The following is a 17,629-nucleotide window of genomic DNA, read 5'->3' on the forward strand; positions in this document are numbered from 1 at the left end:
GTGGAAATTGGAGGGGTGCGGTGGAAGGCCAACAAACCTGAACACAAAAAGACGTTCTAGATAAATGAGTTTTCAATATAGATGTCAATGAACATATGCAATTAATGCTTTCAACCGGAGGTTAGAAAGTGTTGAAAATGTCATTCCGACGGCAAAAAATGTCAGTACACGTACAGAAATTGGCATGCGTTTTATTATCACGGATTATATTTTGTATAAGAGTAGAAATGATCAGCAAATAGCTAAAGCCACAAACCCCAAGCAATCAAAAGGAGATGAATCGTCTAAAAATGAAGCATCGTTAATTAGTTGTTCGCTTATGAAGCCGCCTATTAATATCACATGGCACAAATAAAAGCGCGTTGTTCATATATCCCTCGAATTGAGAGATTCAGACATTCAACGTTGGGGTCCAACGTCGGTTGATGTTGGCCTAACGTGGAATGTCCACAGTTATACTCCTGGGTAGATTGTGGACTTGCATTAGGCAAAGGGTGAACATAAAAAAAATGGTTTCCCATTTCAACACAGCTCTCTCATTGACATGCTAATTTCTCTACGCCAGCGGACCCACCTCTCTCCCCCCCCCCCGTCTCTCTATTTAAGGCCTCAAAAACTTGCGTTGGGTCTCTGTGTGGCTATGTTGTTGTCTCTCTAAGTTCACGAGGTTTATTTTCTACCTGATGACGATTGCTTGTGTTGCAATCGAAACGGTGTGTTCTATTATTAAATGTATTTTCTTTCTACGTGACTTTACCGAAAGAACCAAAGAGTAATTCCTGCAGTCACGAAAGCTTCAAATCAAGTTTGGTTTCACATATTTCCTCATCTAGCTCAGTGAGAGACATTTAACAGGGAGCATGCAAGACACCGTGGGGTTTTCCCAAGACCATACCTGTCAACCCACACGGTTACCCCGTGTTCTTGTACAGGGAAATTGAGTTTACAGGTCCATACGGCGTACAGCCGTTTCAATACGGGAAACCAAAACTTTGTCTATTTGTTTTTCTCCCTTGTTATGGGACTTTGTAGGATGAACGTTGAAATGTATAAGGAGCACGGGGTGACCAATAAGGTAGGCGCTGATAAAGGGTCGACAGGTATGGCATTACGCAGTTCGGCAGAATACGGTACAGGTGTAGCTAAAGGGGGTTTAAAATCTACCACGTGGGTTGTTGGGCTGATTAAAAGCAAGTGCGGATGAGGATTCAACATTTAATGGGACGCATCTCCCTCTTCTAACAGAAAGCGGTAACTGTTTTTTTTTTATCTATCTTTGAACTACATTCTTTTAAAATCAAGTTTTTTCTGTTTTCAAAGCAAAAAGAAACGTGGATTTTCAATGCCATTGGAAGCGAGGAAGCACGTGACCATTGACAGAAACGGTGCTGGATTTCGATTGGCTAACTAACCACGAGGTCAATTTCCAAGGCTTGTAAGGCTTATATACCTGGAGAGGAGTATTTAGACTTTTTGGAGGCAGAATAGCACCTCCTCAATCTAACCACAGGAGGACGTCTGCTGCCTCTCTTTCTAGGCAAGTCGCTCTTCACTGCAAGGCCCACGCGGGGCCAACCGGTGGCCCCTGGTGACCTTTAGTCTGCGGCTCCTGACGTGCGGCCCCCACCACAGTACAAGAATGTGAAAACACCCCCCCACCCCCATCATCATGATCGTGCTGCTGTCAAACCCACCAATGGTTTCAAATGTGTGGCGGCACCCTCACACTGACGATGTCTTATCAGCGAGAGTGACACCCCCCCCCCCCCCCCCCATTGCTGAAAATTCGTGACGAGCACTGACCTTAAGGGATTCACAGGTACTGGGCTAAGGCCAGGAATAAGTTGACCAATGCTGTACGGGGCATACTATTTAGGCATTAAAATATGTAGACATGGAAAATTAATTGAAGAAATATAGCAGCATGTATAATGGAACGAATATATCAGTTGGACTGTAACGTGAGATAAAGTGTTACTTGAGATATTAGGGTATTGTAGGAATATGCAAGGATCTCTGCTCTTTAGTACAACATGTGAATATAGAGTACTACATGTGAATATATAGTAAAACAAGTGAATGTAGAGTAACTGTAGGATTAATTTGTTTTTGTTTATAATAGCGCACTCCTTTAACATCACATCTCCTCTCAACACATTCGACAGGGCAGCACCAGTAGCAGCTGGCCCTGTTGGCACAAGGTGACTCGGAACCTGGCCTGCAAACGGGCATTAGTCTGCCAGTTTGGGGCCGATTGCTTACGTTTAATCCCAATGGAATAAGTTGCAGATTAGTTTCATGATTAGAAAATGTGGATCTTAAAACTAGCACCCAATGGCCGAGTCTTGTGAATGACGATGTAAGGGGGTCTGTAACGTCCACTCCGAAGCTGATGGCGCATATGATGATTATAATTATTATCTCACGCTCAGTATTAATCAGGGGTGGCTGCTGCATTCGAACCGTGGACATCTGCATGAGATGGAGAGCGTGCTACCACTGGGCCATATCACCGCCCCGAATGACAACGGGAGAGAGAGAGCATTGACATAACCTTGTCATCGCAGCTGGATCGTGTGAACAACATTTCATTACCTGGGCACTGGGCCCAGGTAGTGAAATGGGGCACCCTGTCCAGTTCCTCCCCTCTTCGTGACCTGCCGCCTGAGCGACCCTCTCCTATGTGGGCCCGGGTGCAGTCGCACTGCCTGCAGAATCGATGGCTACACCACTGACCCCACCACCCCCTTGTGGACAAATGTGGGATTTGTTTTTATTTGTGTGGGAGATTTGAAGCCGCTGAAAGTAGTGCTCTTCAAGTGAACCTTATGGCGGAACCCCGGGGTACCATAGTACCCCGGCTGTCGCACAATGTCCGTGATGCAGTCACGTTTAGTCTGTCGATGGTCGGCGATGCGGCGATCGACTCATCTCGACGAGCTGTACACGATGCACAAATTGAAAGTTGAATTTCGCAATAACGGATTTTGTATGCTAATGTTTGGCGTTTCGACATCGCGGAGTAGCACTGATTTCGGATTGATTGGTGCCCCAGTCGCGGAGTGAAGTACACCCCTGTAAAAAAATAGTCCCAGAAACTAAATATTTAATTGCCTCGGCCATTTTGTATTATTTGGTACCCCGGGGTACTGTCATAAGGATCAAATAAAGATAGTGCCAGGTCAGTTGTTGGGAACTTATAAACAGACTTGTGAACGAAGGACAATTCTGTAAAACACAAAAAGTGAAAAGTGAACAAGAAGTGAGAAGGCCAGACTCGGCAATAAGGACTGTGGGGTCTGGGTTGGGGTGGATACAAATTGTCAGAAGAGAGCACAATCTACTCATCCTGACCATAACTGGATGACCAATCCGGAGTATAAGGGATGGGGTATACGTTGTTTATGGATGATCGAATAGGACTTCAAATCATCTCTGGCAGACCACACATTAACACAAACCTTAGCATTATCCAATAATGACTGAAAAATGAATGTGCGTGTCGATAGAGCAAAATTAGGCCCTTACATTGACGGAAGTAACTGAGCACTCTAAATATACGAAACATATCTGTGAAAAGAAAATATTTCATTCTCATACGCCGATTAGTGCAGCAAAGATGCTGTCAGGAATGGATAAAAATCGTTGGGTCATGCGATTGTGGGCCGTATGAAATGAAATCGTAAGTATCTTTCGGCCCGCCAGTCAGGGAGGTCCCCTGCTGATACCCTAGCACTAACCTTATGTCTGTCAATTTTTTGTAAATAAATTCACTTTAGTTGCTCACGGGGCGCTTTCCAGGTGGCAGATTAACGGTAGTAGATGAGGATGGCGGATTCCAGCAGCTTCTTTGTTGCGCTCCATTCCACACCTGTCCCGTAGCCACTCCAGTCGAAGGCACTAAAGTCACTGCACTGCCTTGGAGATGCCTCAGGCACGTAGCCGCCACCGCCTACACAGAACTGCACACACAGATATTGCCATTTACTTGAGTGGGCATGTGCTCGGGCATCACATGGGCTGGAGAGGAGAAAGGCTGATGTGGATCAGGATGTGGAGCTGACTGGACTTGCTGATGATTGGCACCGGCGGAATCAAGACCGGCCTCTGTGTGTGGAGGAGGCCCATGAGGGATGCTACTGGGCAGTTGGAAACAAGTCGCTCTCCAACAACAATAAAGGCGTGATGCGAAAGAGAAACGAGCAAAGCATCGGTGGGGAGCACAGGTGGTAAATATTATCAGTCGTCTATCTCGGTCAATTAGCCCATAATATCTGTGTCCGTTGTTTTTCTCGCACTTTCTGTTTATAGGCGGCGTTGTGTGGACACTATGGAAGGGTTTAACCAGAGATCAATCGATTTTGGGGCGTTTGGGTCGTTTCGAGTTTGGTAATCGGTTAGCATGGAGCAATAACCTGAACGGTGTTGAGCCAGTTTTGTGCGAATTGCCCGGGTCAGGGATTTTTCGTCATCTGCTATGGGTGGGGGGCAACCCCCTAGCACAACATTGGGCTTGTAGGTGTTCAGGCAGTGCATGGTAGCAGCGGTGTGCAAGTGGTTAAAAATTGATTTGGTGGTGCTATTTGGTGGAAGAGCATTTAAAGTAGATTGTACGTTGGTAGAGCTGAAGGAAAGCAAGGTGGATTTCATTTTCCTAGCAGGTGCAGGGGCTTTCAGTAGCTTTGTGCAAGGATGCGTTGTCAAGTGGCATGAAGCCAGATATTGATCGATGAGAAGCTTGCAGTGTTCTTGAATCAGAAGAACTTTGTTTCTTGGTGGGAATGGTCAATGGGCGCCATGAGGTGGCATCCTGTGGCTAGGCATAGTGCCTGGTATGGGGAGGTTTGGAGCTTTGGTAACCTATAGGGAGAGGTTTGGGCACCAAATGGGACTGGCATAATTGATGATGGGACGTCCAATGACTTTGTAGGTTAGGAGTAAGTCTCCTTTTGTTGACCCCAAGATATGCCGGCTAAAGCTCGTAAGATGTTATTTCATTTGTTAACTTTTGCATAGACGTTTCTGGCGTGTTGAGCGAAGCTGAACATGGTGTCAAAGGTTACACCTAGAATTTTGGGGGTTTTTGCTAGTGGGAGGCGTTTGTTGTTTATTATGACGTTGGGATGTAAGTTGTCTTGATAAGGATCAGGTGTGAAATGGGTGACTGTTGATTTGTATGTTGAGAGTTGAAGCGATCTATTGGCTAGGAAAGTACTGAGCCGTTTTAGATAGGAGTTGATAGAGTTTTCCATTTTGGGTATATTTTGATTAGAAGTGTAAACTGTGATGTCGTCGGCATAGCCGACTACTTGTACTCCTTTTGGAGGAGTTGGTAGATCGTGGAGGTAGGTGTTGAACAGCGCTGGGGATATTATGGAACCTTGTAGTACTCCTGCATGAATCTTTCGTGAGGAGGATTGAATATCACGAGAGTGCATCATTGGCAGGCCCCTTAGGTAATTTGTAAGCCAGCAAACAAAGCCTAATGGTAGCGTAGAACCCTGGATGATGTTGATGAGCGCAAGGTGGTTAACGGTATCGAAAGCCTTTGTAAGGTCAAGGGAAGTGACGATAGTGTGGGATGGTGTTCTTTTTCTCATTTAAAACGTTTGCAATTTGGGTGGTTGGGTTGAGAAGAGCTGTTGTTGTTGAGTGTGCAGGGCGAAATCCATATTAGTGAGATGGAGGTAAGTTGGTGGTGATGATTGGAAGGATGAGGGCCTCTAAAATCTTGATTGATGGCCAATGTAGGGAAATTCGGCCTGTAGGGACGTTACTTGATTTAGCTCTTTGCCGGGTTTTGGAAGTGGGATGATTGTCGATGATTTCCAGATGGCCAGAATGAGGTTGCACTGTAGTGAAGCGTGAATGGTGGAGGCGAGAAACGTTATGCCAAGGGGGCCGAGGTATTTCTTTTTGCTGTTTTAATATCTAAACACGTGCTTTATTTGCCAGAAAGGGTAAAACCTATTCTTATTTTTCATACTTTGATGCCGGCAAAAAGGTCACATGATCTAGTGTTTACTGTATTTGTATGCACTCGTCTGTGCTGCCATCGGTGTAGCAGCGTGCTCGATAGCAAGTATTGAAGTACTCACGTGTTCAGTGTTACAGTTGGAGACGACCTTCAACCCAGAGCAGATGGCAAATGGGGCTCTCTCCACTGTTAAACACTCTGAATTGCACAAACCCTGTTGTCGTTCCGCCTGTGGAACATGGTCTCATTTATTGAATGCATTTATGACGGTCAACTTCAGTTGTCATTAACATTGAAGCAACTGGCATTTCTGGAAGGCTCAAATGGGCCACACGGTGAGCTGGGTACGACTTTATTGTCAGCGCCGCTCACTTTTACACAGCTTTAGGATAGTGATTTTTTTTTAAACCTCGCTTTGTTCAAAAGTGGGGTGACTGCAGCCATCGTAAAGAAAACTGTTGGGCACCGTGCCAGTCTCATGAGACTTGTTGAAGAGGCCAACAAAGAAAGGCCCTCAATGCAGAAAAGGTTTTTCTGCAATCGTCCGCAATGGGTGGGGGGGTCCAATTGGGCAACAGGTAGATCGGGGAATCACAGCGATCAGAGAGGTCAGTTGCAAAGTTGCGATTCGCGGGGAACTTCACCAACAAAGTGCCCTCGCTTTGTCTGTTGCATTAGGAATTGCGGGTGCCGTAAAACAACCTTTATTTTAATTTTACTTGCAAACTACAACCTATTTCCTAATTCGGCACCTAACTAGTGTAGTCAAATATGATTACACTCAGGATATGTTTTGTTTACAATTAAACTCTTTAATGATAAACAAATAAAACCGCGAACAGCCACTGACCACAGCCGTAGCTCCACCCTCATTTTGACCCGAAGGGCATCGAAAATCCACCTTTCTTTTTGCTTTGAAGACGGACAAAACTTAATTTTTAAAATGTAGTTCAAAGATTAAAAAAACAGTTACCACTTTCTGTCAGAAGAGGGAGATGTGTCCCCTTAAATGTTGAATCCTCATCCGCACTTGCTTTCAATCAGCCCAACAACCCATATGGCATATGTAAAACCCCCTTTGGCTACACCTGTACCGTATTCTGCCGAACTACGTAATGCCATACCTGTCAACCCCTTATCAGCGCCTACCTCATTACAGACCAGTTCAGACCTTATTGGTCACCCCGTGCCCCTATAAATCTCAACGTTCATCCTACAAAGCCCCATCACAAGAGAGAAACACAAATAGACAAAAAAAAGTGCCTGTATTGAAACGGCTGTACGCCGTATGGGCCTAAGAACTCAATTCCCTGTACGACTTGCTCCAACACAATGGTGTGTTGTACTAGTATCGAATTGGCATGTTCTGTTTAACTATGACAATCTGTTAATCATACCGCATCGCAGATAAAGTACGTAGTATAAGTGTAGGACTCATACCGACGCGACAGCGTCTTTATTAACATATATAGTTCCACATCCCTTCCGTCGACATCACTCAATGTCACTCCGCTCGCTTCGCTCGCTCTCCTTTGCTCCTCCAGCGATTCTCCTCTCTGCTCTCTCTCGCGCTCCAGCTCGGCTGCTCTTTGTTAACTTTGTCGTCCCACTCCGTCGTAACTCTCCACCAAGGTCCGTTACTCCGCTGCTACCCTACGCTGTACTCGCTCCATCCACTGCCACTCTATACTGTATCCTCTCTATCCACTGCTACCTTACACTGTACTCTCTCTATCCACTGCCACCCTATGCTATACTCACTCTATCCGCTGCTCCGTCTCTCCATCCGTTCCTCTCTCGTCCCAGGCACCAACCACTCCCGTTTCACTCTACCATCTCACCCTTTATCCCCGAACCAATTACCCTTCATTAATTAGGTCATCCCCCCGCGACGCCACTCGCCCCCAGCCCCCGTGCCACGTGGCGTTGTGGTTCCAGACACGCCGACGCCAATAGACACCAATACCTCTCGTCCAATCACCGGCCTGCGTCCTCAATTACCCCCGGCCACCTGCAGCCCCCTTAACTATCACGCCACCTTAATTGGTACGACAACAACGGCTAGCCAATCAGCGCCCTGTGTCCTCGTTCGCCCTCACTGTCCGCCACGTGCGCGTATATCGACCCAGCGCGTGACGCTTGTTTCAAGCCCTACATAAGCAATACTTACCCCCACAGTTAGGACAGTTGTAAGAATTGATGACTGCGTCACTTCCATAGTCATAAACAATGGGGTAGGCAGGCCCGTTATTGGTGGGACAGCTTCCGGAATTGTACGTTAACGGGAAAAAATTCTGCCAACAAAAGGAGAACCATCAATTAATATTTACTTGAAAACAACAGAACAGTGTTGCGCCACTTACAATGTGTTTTTTCATGTGTGTTGATGTGTCTGCTCCCACTAAGATCACCCATATCATGTATGCGTTTTCCTTTCCGTCAAATCACTGCTAGATTAAGGTCTACCCACACAATGTGGGTCATAGGGGTTACTTGGCCATACATCAGCACATTGGTCAAGTGCAGATTGGTGGAGGTAGGGAGCATATATATGGAGGCATAGACATACATAGGAACATATATTGCCCCACTGTCCATTGCTATTCACTAAAGTCCTGAAGGCGTGATAACAACCTGTTCCTACTGGTTAATGGGCATTAATTTCCACCAGAGCTATCTGGGGCTGAGCTCCAGAAAATATATCCATTAAATTAAGCCTTGCTGGTCAATTATTCAATCACTATGCAGGCACAACCCTGATTAGCTTCTGAGATCTGACAAGTTCGGTGCCTTCAAGGTGGTTTGGTCAAAGGCATATCACATCGCACTACAATTTTTATATAAAGTTTTCAACCTCATGAATCACAATAAGTCAGACAAAGGACTCTACCTTGAAAAAGGAGTAAAGGCTTCCTCCAAAGGCAGCCAGAAACTTCGACTCCGTGTGGTAGCGGAAGAGTGATGATGTCTTCCACGCAGGCAGAGGAGTCCCATTGGGAACATGCCACACTGCTATGTCATTTGCCTCCAGATCGTAATATCCCGGGTTCTGAATAAATTAAACACACAGGCAGCAGAGCTATGATGAACCACTTAACTGAGTGCAACGAGGGGGCAAACACGATCATTTATTAATTGACATGTGTTGCTTGTTTCAGTTCCTTCACATAGAATAAAAAAACATTGACACATATTTCTTATCTATATTAGCAGACTTTACACAATTGTTTGTATTTTTTTCTCCCAAGTATCATTTGGGTTTGGGAGATCCAGAGCACGACACGTTGGACATTTGCGAACTATATATATACATACTGTATATGTATGTTGAATTTCTTTCTCACCGTACATCGCTAACTGTGCTAATCGGAGGTCTTCTTCTTCGGAAGTGGGGGAGAAGGGATAGGGTCGGAGGGTGACATGATGGTCAGGGTGAAGAGACAGTGATTAGGAGAGCAGAGATCAGTGGTGATGAGGGAAGCAGTGCAATAGAAGAACTCCAAAGTGTTGTCAGATATATGTGTAGAGTATTAGTGCTGACTGCTGACTGAAAGTGGTAACTGGTAACTACAGTGTACGACAGTACACATATCAACAGGTGACAGCATACACGGGGGGAAGACAACTAAGGCAGAGTTCATGGAGGGGTCCATCTGGAAGCCCTGGGAACCTGCCAGTAGGTTCCAGAAGGGGGGCGTGGCCAGGGCGGAGCAAGGCCACTCCGGGAGGATAAAAGAGGGGGCCCTCAGCGAGAGCTCGGGGCTGTTTCTGGAAGCAGATTCCCTCACCACCGTCGTCGCCACCGTCTTCACCATCACTGGACACCGCTAGCTAGACAGCCTGCCAACTGTTCTAGCTAGAGAGTGCTGCCGACGATAGACGGTTCTGTGTGACATATATATAGTGTACACCCAGGTATGTGTCGTCACCATTGTGGGTGGAATAAAGAAGGTGCCTCCAATAACTACTGTCTCTGAACTGCATCACTACATATGGAGGGGTGGGGGTGGAAGAAGGCATAGATTAAAGGAGCCTCTTAGAGAGAGGAAAACTGTGTAGATTTAGGGCAAATTGAGGTGGAGCTGGAAGGTATCTGGGAGAATGAGGGGGTGGGAGGAAGAGGGTAAATAGAGGCAAAAAGGCAGTCGATATGGTCGAAGAAGGATGCAGGGAGACCTGGTGGGCAATACATTTTAAGGAATGAGATGGAATGAGGACCGGAAAAAGAAGAGGGTTGCAACTCGAAAGAGCAAATGAAAGAGAGGAGGGGAATGAGACCAGAGATAGGAAATGAAAAGACCAACACTACCACCTTTCTTCCCAGCAGTCTGGGGAGAGTGAATAAATAAAGAGCATAAAGAGGAGAGAGCAGCAGGGGTTGCAGTGTTGATGGTAGCAAGTTTTAGTGAAACCAGGGCGTCAAGGTGTGGGGAGAAGAAGGCATCCAGAGTGGCAGCAGTTGTGTTACAAACAGAGCGTGAATTCTAGAGACCACGTTTCAAGTGGGGGAGACGGGGGGAGGGGAGCAGGGAGGGGCAGAGAAGAGATTGGTGGGGGGGTATGGGGAAAACATTGATGAGATTGTAGGGAATGGATTGATGGCGATGGGAGGCAGAGGAATAAAAGGGATGACACGATGGATGGGAGTGAGTGAAGATAAGAATGGGAGCGGGGGTGGGAGTGAGAGAGGTAGGGTCAGGGGACTACTATGTGTAGTTTGCAGTGAAGGTACCCAGGTAGGGGGGAGGAGCATGGCGTGTGGCCTCTGCCGCCACGGCAGCCCTGACAACGGTGCCTCCGACGTTGGCCATTTAAGAGACCAAGTTTGCGACGCACCGAGCCAATAACTCATTGTGGGCCCCAGATGAGTGGGTGAGAATGCATTGTAGATTAGAGAATTCACAATCTCTTATACCTATCTTCTTGAAAACAAGGAAATCAAGAGGCGTTGCCAAAATCGCAGAAAATAATTTGCCCCACCACGTGAGTGTATTTGTGTCTGCGTGAGAGTCTCTGTATTTATATGCAAGTCTCTGTGTGCGTCTCCCTGTGTCTGCGTCTCCGTGTCTGTGTGTGAGTACCTGGTGCAGTGTGTGAACATAGCCAGTTGGGACACAAATGCGGCCGGAAGTGGTGCTGGTCACCCAACCCTCTGGTGTGCCGTGCCGGCATTCATAGGTCCTCACTAACAACTGTTTCCCCAAAAGTATGTTAAGGATGGATGTGGGTCTTTGTGGGAATGTATACTCCTACGTCAGCAGTCCTCCTGCTGTGTTTGTTTCACACCTGATGACGGTTGCTTGTGTTGCGATCGAAACGTCGTGATCTATTATTTTTTTCTACCTACGTGACTTTACCGAAAGAACGAAAGAGTATGGATTCCTGCAGTCCCGAAAGCTTTAAATCAAGATTTAATGTATTCGTTACTGTGTGTGTCTGTACGTGTTTCTGTTTCTGTGTCTCTGTGTCGGTGTGTCTCAGTAGCTGTCTCCATGTCTGTGCGTATTCATGTTTGTGTCGTCTCTGTGTCTGCGTGCAAGCTGCACTTTAATACTATCACAAAGTGAGCTGCACTCTTAACACCTTCATACAAAGGTAGGCACCTCCGATGCACACCGTTGTTGTTGTTTACATGACTGACAGAATGTGTTGAATCATCCTTTCTTGGTACGAATTTGTACTTATGCCTGCTCTGACTTAGAAATCACCAGCCATCAGTTTTTTCACGCACTATTCCACTAGGTATGGGTCACAGAAAACGACCTGGCTGCCTCAGGTAGGTTGTGAGTTGGACATTTTATAACCCCTGCTCTCGTGTGTGGGTCCAAGTGGTGGAGGTGCAATTGCATTGCAGGCAAACCTTGTAGTCGTCATCAGTGGCCGACTCGGGGACACCAAATGTGTTGAGGTTGGCCCAGTTTTTATCTCCATCTACGAATGGAACTGCAGGATTGCTGCCCTGCTGGCTGGTCCAGCGGTCTCCCGTGGTACACTTGGCCGCGATGTTGTTCTCGTGAACGCTGGCGACCAGGGTCCAGCCTCCTCCGTTGGTGTTCATGTCGCAGAACGCCTGGTAGGACTGCCCGCTCTTCGTCTGCAGCAAGTATAGCCCATCTTTCGTGAGCAAAGGGAAAAGATTCAACAAATTGGTTATGTGTGGAATTGGAACAAATGTGGGTTTCCCAGTGCACTGTCTTTCTATTAACAGACCACTTGTGATACCCAATCCAATTATCAAACCAATTATGTAGGTAAATGTGTATTTTGGTACAGTGTGTAGTGCTATGAGGTTGAGAGAGGGGCCTACTGCAGGTGGCATGGGCCAATCAGTTGCTCGGAATTGGTGGCTGGGTCACTGGGTGAAAAGGGGGTGCATCACGTGGTAGAAATCGAGGGCATGGTTTTATGGCATCACAGCCATGAACAGACCCTGCCAACATCCCATATGAGGGGGTCGGGAAGCCAAGGGAGGGCTGAGGCGGTAGGGGACGAGCGGCAGGAAGTGGGGGGACGTGACAGTTGGTGGTGAGGCTCGACCAGGGCTCGGCAACCATTCAAGGTATAAGAGGAGCAATTTTTTTTTGTCTTTGACCAAAACAGGTTTGAGAGCCGCATCGCACGCAGAGCGACGTTTACACAACCACAACAGGTAGACAGCAAATAACAAATTATAACTATAAATAAGCTATGAATACAATTTTTGTTTTTACCAGGTAAGGCCCACTGAGCTCTACGAGCAGTCCTCGACTAGCGAATGCCCGACTTACGAACACCCGTACTTACTAACCAGCTTCCATGAAGTAAAAAAAAACATTTCCTTGACATGCAAACTCGCAATTGCAAACTATTTTGTTCAGAGAAGCGAGATGCGGGGAGATGGGGGCAGCCAAAGAGCCGCAGGTTGCCGACCCCTGGGCTTAAAGGTCGGAGTCGGATTTCCGATATCGGTGTGTCAGCTTAGTTAGGGGGTAGATCTCCATTGAAGCAGAAGGCAGCATTGTGTGAAGCATCTAGCCTCACCTCTCTCTGTTTTTGTCTTCTCTTTGATTTCAAGGCATGAGTGTGGCAGCTCCTCGGACCATTTATTTTGTGAAATCTCACTGCAATCCTCTGCTGAGAAGCACACTGCTGTCCTCACAACACCGGCACCTGGAAGCACAAGGCATCAGCATCACCCAGATTCAAACCCCACAAGCAAAGCACAGCATGCTTCTGTTGGTGATCCCAAGTCGGTGGTAGACATATCACATTTCATTGGTGGCACACAGTAACCGCATGTAACAATTACTGTTTATATCTGATTATTCTTAACGGTTGAACAAACTGAACTTCATTCAACTTTGTTGTCCTTCCCCCACACCTCTCATTAGCTCAGTTGCCTATGTATGGTGCGAAATAAGTTGAACATACATATACATGTTACTGCATAAGAGGGTAAAACTAAATATACAAACATGCAAAATATGTACTTGCGCACTGTATCGATTGCATCAATTGCATGAACTTCAATAAAAAGGAACTCACATAAAAGTGCCGTAGAAATGCTCACAAATGGCGACAATTTGAACAGCCCCATGGATAAGCAGAGAAACCACTCAACTCTCTATAACTCTACAGCGATCAGAAGCCTGTAAATACAATACATACAAACCGCTGCAGGTAACAAAACCCCCAACGCAACTTTGCGAAGATATACTGTGAGCACTAGAGTGAGAACAAAATTGGTGATTAGTTTAAGACACCAGCCTTGCAGACTGCAGCAGGAGTTGTCAGCTCTGTGAGCGTTGGGCAGACACTTATAGTTTAATGCCTGCTTACAGCAACCAATCAGGAAAGTTTATTGTGGTAGGAAATAGGTGATATGCAAATATGTTCAGGGACAGGGAAGTTAAATACCCCATAGTACTCATAACAATGTCCTCATTTACAAAGAATGGATTAATGAACAAATCCACCATTCACAATTGCGTGCCCCTCCCCCCTAGCTATAGGAACATAAATGTGGTGAACTTAGGACCTCGCACAAATGCTCAGAAACGGAGACAGTTTTAACAGTCCCACGGTTAAGCAGCGAAAGCACGCAACTCTCTATAACTCGACAGCGACAAGAGGAGCCAGTGAATACAAACCACTGTTCGGAACAAATCTCCTAACACAACTTGCAAATAGTTGCTGTGTGTGAGCACTAGAGTGAGAACAGAATTGGTTATTAGTTTAAGCCTTGCAGACTACAGCAGGAGTTGTCAATTCTGTGAGCGCTTGGCAGAGATTAATACAGTTTATAACCTACTTATAGCAACGAATCAGGAAAGTGTATTGTGTGACAGGAAATAGGAGATGTGGAAATATGTTCAGGGACAGGGAAGTTAAATACCCCATACTACTCTTAACAATGTCCTCATCTACAAAGAATAACGAGAGGCATATAAAAACACACAAATCTGACATCTATATTATGCAAATTCACAATTCACAATAGCTAACGCATACTATGCGTATCCCCTTCCTAGCTACAGGGTTATAAATGTAGTGAACTTTCATTAAAAAAGGACCCCACAAAAATGCTCAGAAAAGGCGACAATTAAAGATCTGCCATGGATAAGCAGTAAAACCACGCAACTCTCTATAACTCTAAACTACCCATAGAATCTCATAAATTCAAACCACTGCTGGGAACACAACTCCCAACATAACTTGCGAACCCCCCGAAGGACCATAACCTTATTGTGGTGGTGGGGTTCGCGTATTCCAATCACCCTCGGCTATGTCCACCTGGAGTCTTGTACTCCTGGTAGGGTCTCTCTTCGCGAACAGGTCTGGGTGAAGGTTCCAGACAAATAACGGTCCAAACAAAAGCCCCTTATAAATGTGTAGTGTAATAGCGCCGGCTGGTGGACAGTGAAGGAGAATAGCTGCCCTTAGTGAAGCAGTTGCAGTACCTCGGGGTCACTTTCACGAGTGATGGTAAGTGGGAGCAGGAGATAGGGCGGCGGGTCGGTGCGGAATCCTCAGTCATGCGGGCGCTGTACCATTCCATGGTAGTGAATCTACATTCCCACCCTCATTATGGTCATGAGCTTTGGGTAATGACCGAAGCATGAAATTGCGGGTACAAGGAGACAAAATGAGATTTATCCGCAGGGTTGCCGGGCTCACTTACCGTGATCAATTTAGGAGCTCGGTAATCTGAGAGAGCCTCAGAGTCATATTTCCCCAGTTGCTGAGGTGGGGGTACAAGGTATTGTAGCTATTGTGAATGGTGAATTTGCATAACGGGTATGAAGCCACGTGACTTTTTAATTTTCATTTCCTCATTCTCTGTAGATAAGGACATTGTTCTGAGTAGTTTGGGAAATTTCGATTTAAAGCTTTTGTGACTGCAGGGATTCATCTTCTTGGTTCTTTCGGTAAAGTGACTGCAGGGATTTATCTTTGGTTCTTTCGGTAAAGTCACGTAGAAGGGAAGTAATAAAATAATAAAAATAAAACATAATAAAATAATTCTCACGACGTTTCGGCCACTTCCCTTCTACGTGACTTTACCGAAAGAACCAAGAAGATAGTTTGGGAAATTTAACTTGTCCTGGTTTGTTGCGATCATCGTCATGATCCATGGGCAGATAGGTGTCCACTGCACGATTTTGTCATATGTTTCCACTTTCCTTTGTCGTATGCCAAGTACAGTCATACCTCGGTATACGACCGCTTTGGAATAAGTCGAATTTGGTATGTCATGTTTTGACGCGAAAATGTCTTGGGATACGACGTCTTGCTTGGGATACGACACGCTTGCTAGAACTTGTATGGGTCGGGATGAGTCACCGCGTACAGTGCCCGCGTACACAATACTGTTAAGGCTCTAGCAGGCCGTAACAGATTATTTCCTTTCCCTTTATTTCTTATGGGAATAATTCGTTTGGTATACGTCATTTTCGGTATAAGTCCTATCTTCTGGAACGAATTAACGACGTATACCGAGGTACCACTGTAGTACACATCTTTCTGGCACCAATCTCTTGTCATCAAACCATTCTGTGTTAGATCTTACTCTCTTTTCGATCTTTCTGGTTCCTTCCATTTTTCTGAACAACACTTTTAATTAATGTGTAAAGACCGAAACACAACAGACGACTTACCGGACATGTATAACTTTTTATTTTGATACTGGCAAGAAAGGTCGCGTGATGCAGCTGCTCACCCCGAGATATAAATGCCCTGATAGTGCATTGTCTGTGTGCTGTTCGCCTTTTTTGCATTCTCTGGTCTAGCACTGTTTGAGACTAGGCCATAAGGAGACTGTCTCTGGTGTGGACCAATCAGTTTCAAAGACAATGCATATATTACCAGAGCATGTTTTTGTTTGCAAGTTCACCACGTGTGGTTAATGCAGACTTGATTCCTTGAAAAGGTTTCTGTTTGGTGTTTTAACATTTTAACACCTTTTTTTCCAGAAATGATAAAACCTATTCTTATAAGCTAGGAAACTGCTTTGTGGCAATATTTTTACGTGTTTTGAAACATAGTAAGTCTTGATTTGAAGCTTTCGTGACTGCAGGAATCCATATTCTTTGGTTCTTTCGGTAAAATTACGTAGGTAGAATTCAAATAAAACAAATCACGACGTTTCGATCGCAACACAAGCAATCTTCATTAGGTGGAACAACCATAGCAAGAAAATGTAATAATCATTGACTCTTTGAATGCTAATGTTTTAAGTACAGCATTTCTCAGGATCAGAAACGTTGCCATGTAATCCTTTATAATTATTTAACGATTAGTTACATATATATTTATAATTCATTACATTTCTTCGAACCCTAAAAAAAACAAGTGGAATACGTTGAGAGAATTTACAATAGTGAGATAAACAAAATTAACTGTGGAGTGGGAATCGAGAGAAGGCAAATGATGATGAAGACGCGGGGTGCGGAAGATGGCGAGATTAAATCAGATAAATCGGAGACTACCTACTCAGGAAAACCACCTATTGTAACCTTAAACTGTAGTGCAACAGTGTAAAGTTACGGGTCTAAATGTGAGTGGAAATTCGCATCCAATACGTTACCACCTCACTCGGCACGAACGACATCCGGCTGTAAAGTATTATATCTGAAATAAAAACGTGTTAATATGTAAAATGTATTCCACTGTTTGTGGCAAACATGAAAGTCTGGATAACATTGTGCATACATTATTGCAGTAATATTTTACAGTTCAATTAGTTTAAAACGCATCTTGAAGCTTAGAAGCAACCAAAAAATATATATATTTAAAGAAATTTTTTTTTGCTAGAACCATTAAAAATATGAACGAATTTCGCAATTTAACCGCCTCACTCAGCACAAACAACGCCCGCCTGTAAAGTATAACTGAAATAAAACCCTGTTAAAATGCTAAGTCTATTCCACTGTTTGTGGCAAACATGAAAGTCTGGATAACATTGTGCATACATTATTGCAGTAATATTTTACAGTTCAATTAGTTTAAAACGCATCTTGAAGCTTAGAAGCAACCAAAAAATATATATATTTAAAGAAATTTTTTTTTGCTAGAACCATTAAAAATATGAACGAATTTCGCAATTTAACCGCCTCACTCAGCACAAACAACGCCCGCCTGTAAAGTATAACTGAAATAAAACCCTGTTAAAAT

At 45.0% G+C, this 17,629-nt stretch overlaps 1 protein-coding gene across 1 annotated transcript; it reads right to left on the minus strand.

Annotated features, from left to right (window-relative positions):
• Window positions 1-1,771: 1,771 nt before the first annotated feature.
• On the minus strand, window positions 1,772-13,663 carry LOC133357123 (intelectin-1-like). The gene is given in 8 exon segments (XM_061574914.1): window positions 1,772-3,962; window positions 6,099-6,161; window positions 6,163-6,206; window positions 8,148-8,271; window positions 8,868-9,026; window positions 11,838-12,091; window positions 12,998-13,126; window positions 13,502-13,663. Coding segments are annotated over 8 exon segments (978 nt in total). The 5' UTR covers window positions 13,554-13,663; the 3' UTR covers window positions 1,772-3,809.
• Window positions 13,664-17,629: the final 3,966 nt, after the last annotated feature.

The sequence above is a fragment of the Lethenteron reissneri genome, chromosome 56 (assembly GCF_015708825.2).
Source record: "Lethenteron reissneri isolate LAM-NWPU_2019-01 chromosome 56, ASM1570882v1, whole genome shotgun sequence".
Classification (NCBI taxonomy): Eukaryota; Metazoa; Chordata; class Hyperoartia; order Petromyzontiformes; family Petromyzontidae; genus Lethenteron; species Lethenteron reissneri.